This window comes from Phyllobates terribilis, unplaced genomic scaffold (assembly GCF_046119375.1).
Source record: "Phyllobates terribilis strain yellow unplaced genomic scaffold, ASM4611937v1 Scaffold_284__1_contigs__length_2488782, whole genome shotgun sequence".
Taxonomy (NCBI): domain Eukaryota; kingdom Metazoa; phylum Chordata; class Amphibia; order Anura; family Dendrobatidae; genus Phyllobates; species Phyllobates terribilis.
The window spans coordinates 1,104,950-1,110,816 of record NW_027363044.1 but is presented as its reverse complement, the minus strand read 5'-3'; the positions used below and the strand labels follow the sequence as shown (position 1 = coordinate 1,110,816).

The following is a 5,867-nucleotide window of genomic DNA, read 5'->3' as shown; positions in this document are numbered from 1 at the left end:
TCCTCTGTACAGTAACTTCAGTCTAGATGTCTCAGTACAGAGGTGACTAGATCAGAGTTGCAGCACAGAGATTCATAGTTTGTGTACACTGTACTGTGTATAAGGACGTCCTCTGTACAGTAACTTCAATCTAGATGTCTCAGTACAGAGGTGACTAGATGGGAGTTGCTGCACTGAGGTCCATGATCTCTGTGCACTGTACTGTGTATAAGGACGCCCCTTGTACAGCAACTCCATGCTAGCCGTCTCACTACAGAGGTGACTAGCTTGGAGTTGCTGTATGGAGGCTCGTGATGTCTGTGCACTGTAAGGAATATAAGTATGTTCTCTATACAGTAACTCCATTCTGTCTCACTACAGAGATGACTAGAACTGAGTTGCTGCAGTGAGGTACATGATTTCTGGGCACAGTAGTACAGCTTGCCTAACGGACGTATCTAAATAATAATGATTGTGCCTGCGCACAGAAGCATTTTTTGGGGGGCTTGCACCAAGATCCCTTGGAAATGAGCAGTAAACATTATTCTGCATTAATTTATTGATCAAATTGGGGTAAATAAACAGCAAAACAGCTATGTTAGGCATGTGTGAGAAGCACACGATCACTCATGTCTATGGATGGGACTAGCTAGACTATTATTATAACCACGTGCACTCTGCCTAAAGGATAGTAACTCTGCAAAGGGATTCTGTCATAAAGACAAAAAAAGACGGCTCCAATGTAGTGCAGGCACTCGGTGCACCCTTGTTGTGCTGGACAGCTCAGTGCACTTTACCACATACTTGCTTTTCTCTAGTCCAGGTGTATGAGCCTTAATGGGGTATAATTGTCCGCACCTAGAAAAATAAATAATTTGAGTGGGGTGAGGGGGGTTGTGCTTCATTCTTAGCAAGACAAAGTGCCATTTTCAGGGACACCATATTTCTTTTCTACAACACCTGGCAAAAATTATGGAATCACCGGGCTCGGAGGATGTTCATTCAGTTGTTTAATGTTGTTGAAAAAAAGCAGATCACAGACATGGCACAAAACTAAAGTCATTTCAAATGGCAACTTTATGGCTTTAAGAAACACAAAAAGAAATCAAGATTAAAAATGTGGTACCACATCCTGATCCTCATCTTCTAGTCCTGGTCCCATCCTGGTCCCCTGCGGACATTAGCTGCTGGCCTGTGATTGACCCACAGTTGGCATTGGTAGAGCTGAGCAAAGAGCTTGTCTGTGCACGGCGCCTGCAATATGTTCCACTGAAAAAGTGCTGACGTGCCACAATCCTCAAGGTGTATGGTGCCTGCGGCCTGCATGAAGCAGCCCCTGTGGCCAAATGTTTGAGACCCCCACTCGAGTCTATAAAGCTACAGCTGCCAATCAAAATACAGGGTGCCATGATATACTGAGGGGCTGCGATTGGTTTGATTAGTATTTCTGTGATGACAGAGTCTCTTTACCCCCTGAGTGATTTCAGACCAATCACCTATTCTGTGGAGAAGTGATAAAGATTTACAAGACAGTGACTTGAAGGGTCAACGTGATATTTGACATTTTTTCTCAACATTTTATTTCAGTTCTATTTTCAAGCAGATCAGGGGGTGTTCATATCCTGAGACGACCATAAGCTGCCCCCAAAAAACTCACTGTCTTCACCGAGGGGTGCGCAGTTCAGGCATAAGAAAGGTATACTCAGTCCATAATACGGAGGGCTTGTAGTGATCGATGGGTTATTGTATTGTGGGGTGTCTAGGTTCTGCTTGAAAGTATAAGGACATTCACAAATGAAAAAGATATAATACAAGGTTTACTTAAATCTTGCAAATGAGAAAACAGGTGTACTGGTGTGATAATTCTAATAATACAGGTGCATATCACTAAATTAGAATATCATCAAAAAGTTAATTTATTTCAGTTCTTCAATACAAAAAGTGAAACTCATATAGAGTCATTACAGACAGAGTCATCTATTTCAAGTGTTTATTTCTGTTAATGTTGATGATTATGGCTTACAGCCAATGAAAACACAAAAGTCATTATCTCAATAAATTAGAATAATTAACAAAAAACACCTGCAAAGGCTTCCTAAGCATTTAACAAGGTCCCTTAGTCTGTTTCAGTAGGCTCCACAAACATGGGGAAGACTGCTGACTTGACAGATGTCCAGAAGGCAGTCACTGACACACTCCACAAGGTCTCAGAGTCTGGAGGAAGAGTGGAGAGCCCACAATCCAAGCTGCTGGAGGTCTAGTGTGAAGTTTCCACAATCGGTGATGGTTTGGGGAGCCATGTCATCTGCTGGTGTAGGTCCACTGTGTTTTATCAAGACCAAAGTCAGTGCAGCCGTCTACCAGGACATTTTACAGCACTTCATGCTTCCCTCTGCCGACAAGCTTTTTGGAGATGGAAATGTCATTCTCCAGCAGGACTTGGCCCCTGTCCACACTGCCAAAAGTACCAATACCTGGTTTAAAAACAACAGTATCACTGTGCTTGGTTGGCAGCAAACTCGCCTGACCTTAACCCCATAGAGAATCTATTATAGAGAATCTATGGGGTATTGTCAAGAGGAAGATGAGAGACATCAGACCCAACAATGATGACGAGCTGAAGGCTGCTATCAAAGCCATTTAAAAGTGTACTCAATAGTACAACTAGGACAAAAATTAACTACACATATCAATAAAAGCACCATATGAGGGATGGATAATAAGGGTGGTAGGTAGTACAGACAGACTTGCCCTAAGCAGCCCTAGTGGAGTATCTCTCCCTCCCTAACATCGGAGTGTTTTCACCCTAGTAGTGCAGATTGGTGTCCCCGCTCCTCGGAGGCTGTCCCTTGCTTATCCCTACGTATCCCTAAGCACACACACAAACAATAAACATATTGACCAGCAGTATATACTAGTCATGCCATAATTGACATGCTAAACATCAAAAAATCACACAACATTTATGTCAGTGGAAAAAACAATAAATACACAGAGGAATGGATCCCATAAATAATTTGTCAACAAATAAGGACCACCCCCTCTAAATTTTTGCTCATATAGGTAGATAGATAAGAGCAGCAATCACCCACTTATACAAATGAGTACCATTACATGACAGAAATACTGTTCAAAACACCAAAAAAGAGAAATGGACTTATCTGATCTCTAGTCCATCTGAGGTCACGGTAGATGCCTTGGGCGATGTTTCCTTTAAATCCCTCAATAGGTAACTGTCCAGGACAAATCACAGAGGTTCCACAATGTTTCAAAGTATGGTTCCAAACACACCAGACATCCGCTTTTCCAATCCCTCTTTTCGCCGCACTTCCGCAGAATAATTGGTAGTGCTGTGGATTTTTCCGCAATGATAATCCGCAGCGGAAATTTCCGCATGTGCACAGCACATGCGGATTATCATTGGGGAACATGGCAGACCTTCTACCAAGCATTTTTAAGCGTTTCTGCAGCGGAATTGCCGCTGCGGAAACGCTTAAAAAACGAATAGTGGGCACACAGCCTAAAAAAAATTATTATAATTAATATTGTGCCAAATTAATTTCACGTGAACTATCACATGATCTATCACAGGGGATCATGTGACATGTCACATGATACATCAGGTGTGTGTGTGTCCTGGGCCCTTGCCACTCTTAATCCACTCCTGGCCCCCTCACACCACCCACACAGCCCCCTGGATGCCCCTCACACCACCCCCCCTTTATGCCAGCACAGCATTTATTCACATGGTCAGTTCTCCCCGCCTCAGTCCTCACAGCACAACGCTGAACACGAGCTCCTCATCACCAGTCCTCCTGTCCCGGCACAATGTGCGCACTGCTGCAGCTGCAGGTGGAATAGTGTCCACTGGACTGAGAAGGCCCCGCCCCTTCCGGTGACGTCATGATTCCATGAAATCACTCCTCCCCCTCAAGACATCAACTCCAATCTAGACGCTCCGCTGTTGCTGAGGCGTGGTGACGCTGTAGCTGGGTGATTGCAGTCAGAGTAGTGGTGTTTGGCGTCTGTACTACAGGTAAGAAGATGGGAATGTGCCAAGGTGATTACTACATTCAGGACAATAAGTAGCTAGCTGTAGGTGTGCAGAATCCCACTTCCAATATTGTCAGGCTCCCGCACCCCCTGGTGTCGTGGGCTGTCGGGCTCCCGCACCCCCTGGTGTCGTGGGCTGTCGGGCTCCCGCACCCCTTCGTGTCGTGGGCTGTCGGGCTCCCGCACCCCCTCGTGTCGTGGGCTGTCGGGCTCCCGCACCCCCTCGTGTCGTGGGCTGTCGGGCTCCCGCACCCCCTCGTGTCGTGGGCTGTCGGGCTCCCGCACCCCCTCGTGTCGTGGGCTGTCGGGCTCCCGCACCCCCTCGTGTCGTGGGCTGTCGGGCTCCCGCACCCCCTCGTGTCGTGGGCTGTCGGGCTCCCGCACCCCCTCGTGTCGTGGGCTGTCGGGCTCCCGCACCCCCTCGTGTCGTGGGCTGTCGGGCTCCCGCACCCTTCATGTCGTGGGCTGTCAGGCTCCCGCACCCCCTCGTGCCCTAGGCTGTCAGTCTCCCGCACCCCGTCGTGCCGTGGGCTGTCAGGCTCCCGCACTCTCCCCTTGTCGTTGTCTGTGGAGAAGATTAATACATATTTTCATTTTTCAGGTTTTCTCTTATAAAACAAGATCCCTGAGCTTCTGTCTTTGACCGAAAAAATGGCGTCTGACAAGTCGCTGCTGTCTGTAGAAATGAACACAAACATGGAGGAAGCGCTGTATGAACAGATGCTGATGAAGGTACGAAAGATGAATTGGAGAGGCCAGCAATCACAGGGTGAATGTCTCCTCCGTCAGCCGCCGGGGGCGCTGCAGTCTCCAACATTTACCTAATGTGTATTGTTGGCTTTAGACCCCTCACAGTTGTACTATTTTGGTGCAGGAAAAATCAGTTTGCAGAACCATCCTGTTCATGTTACTCACTGATTCTCACTTGTTGCCTCATTTCAGGCCAAACAGGAGATACAGAGCAGAATACCGAACTTACCAGAAAGCAGACAGATCAGACCCCAATCGGGTGAGATGAGCGTCCTCTGATTATTATCCAGATTACTTTGTGCATATTATGTGACAGATACCACAGTGGGGCAGTGGGGTCTTATTGACTGCAACGGTCACATGATGCAACCAACGTGGGGGGTCACATCGTTTTTTCTTATACAGTTGGTTACATGTAAATGCTGCTTGGCTTTTGCCAATTTTATTGTATTTTTGTTCACTTTTTGTTTTTATTTCTGTGTTAGGTTTCTGCATTAAAACTCGCACATCCAAAAATACCAAAATCTTTATTAACATCTGCAAGTCGAACCAGATCCCAGCGCCCCCGGACCTGACGGAGCAGTAGTTAGTTAGCATCCTGGAATCTGATGATCCCTCTGGCTATCAAGTCCCCATGAGCCTTGGAGAGCCCCATGTTGAAGTTGATAATAGTACGGTTTTTTTTAATACAGCGCGTCTCTTTTTAAAGGGGTAGTCCAGAGATATCCTTAAAGGGGTTAAAATAGCAAGTATTACAACTTACTAATCCTCAATGGTCAAAGGTGCCATCTCCACAGGTTCTGGTAGGTCCACTTCCAGTCTGCGGAATAAAGTTTGACATCTTGTTGTTGACTTTTGAACTTTTTTGGTTTAGATTTGGGACTTAAAGGGATTGTCCACTACTTGGATTCCCCTTTAAGAACTTATACCACTTATTCATAGCAGCCCTACTAAGGTCAATGGATTGAGTCGGCACCGCAAAGTATCTAAGTCCTGGTGCACTTTGTCCTACAGGTTGATGCGGCTGCACTGCATACGACATAGTGATTAATGGCACCTTCTTTGAGAAAATTAAGGTAACTGCA

At 46.1% G+C, this 5,867-nt stretch overlaps 1 protein-coding gene across 1 annotated transcript; it reads left to right on the top strand.

Annotated features, from left to right (window-relative positions):
- Window positions 1-3,930: 3,930 nt before the first annotated feature.
- LOC141220358 (PIH1 domain-containing protein 1-like) lies at window positions 3,931-5,368 on the top strand. The gene is made up of 4 exons (XM_073666284.1): window positions 3,931-4,015; window positions 4,634-4,764; window positions 4,975-5,041; window positions 5,268-5,368. Exons 2-4 carry the CDS (start codon window positions 4,684-4,686, stop codon window positions 5,366-5,368), a joined length of 249 nt encoding a protein of 82 aa, XP_073522385.1. The 5' UTR covers window positions 3,931-4,015; window positions 4,634-4,683.
- Window positions 5,369-5,867: the final 499 nt, after the last annotated feature.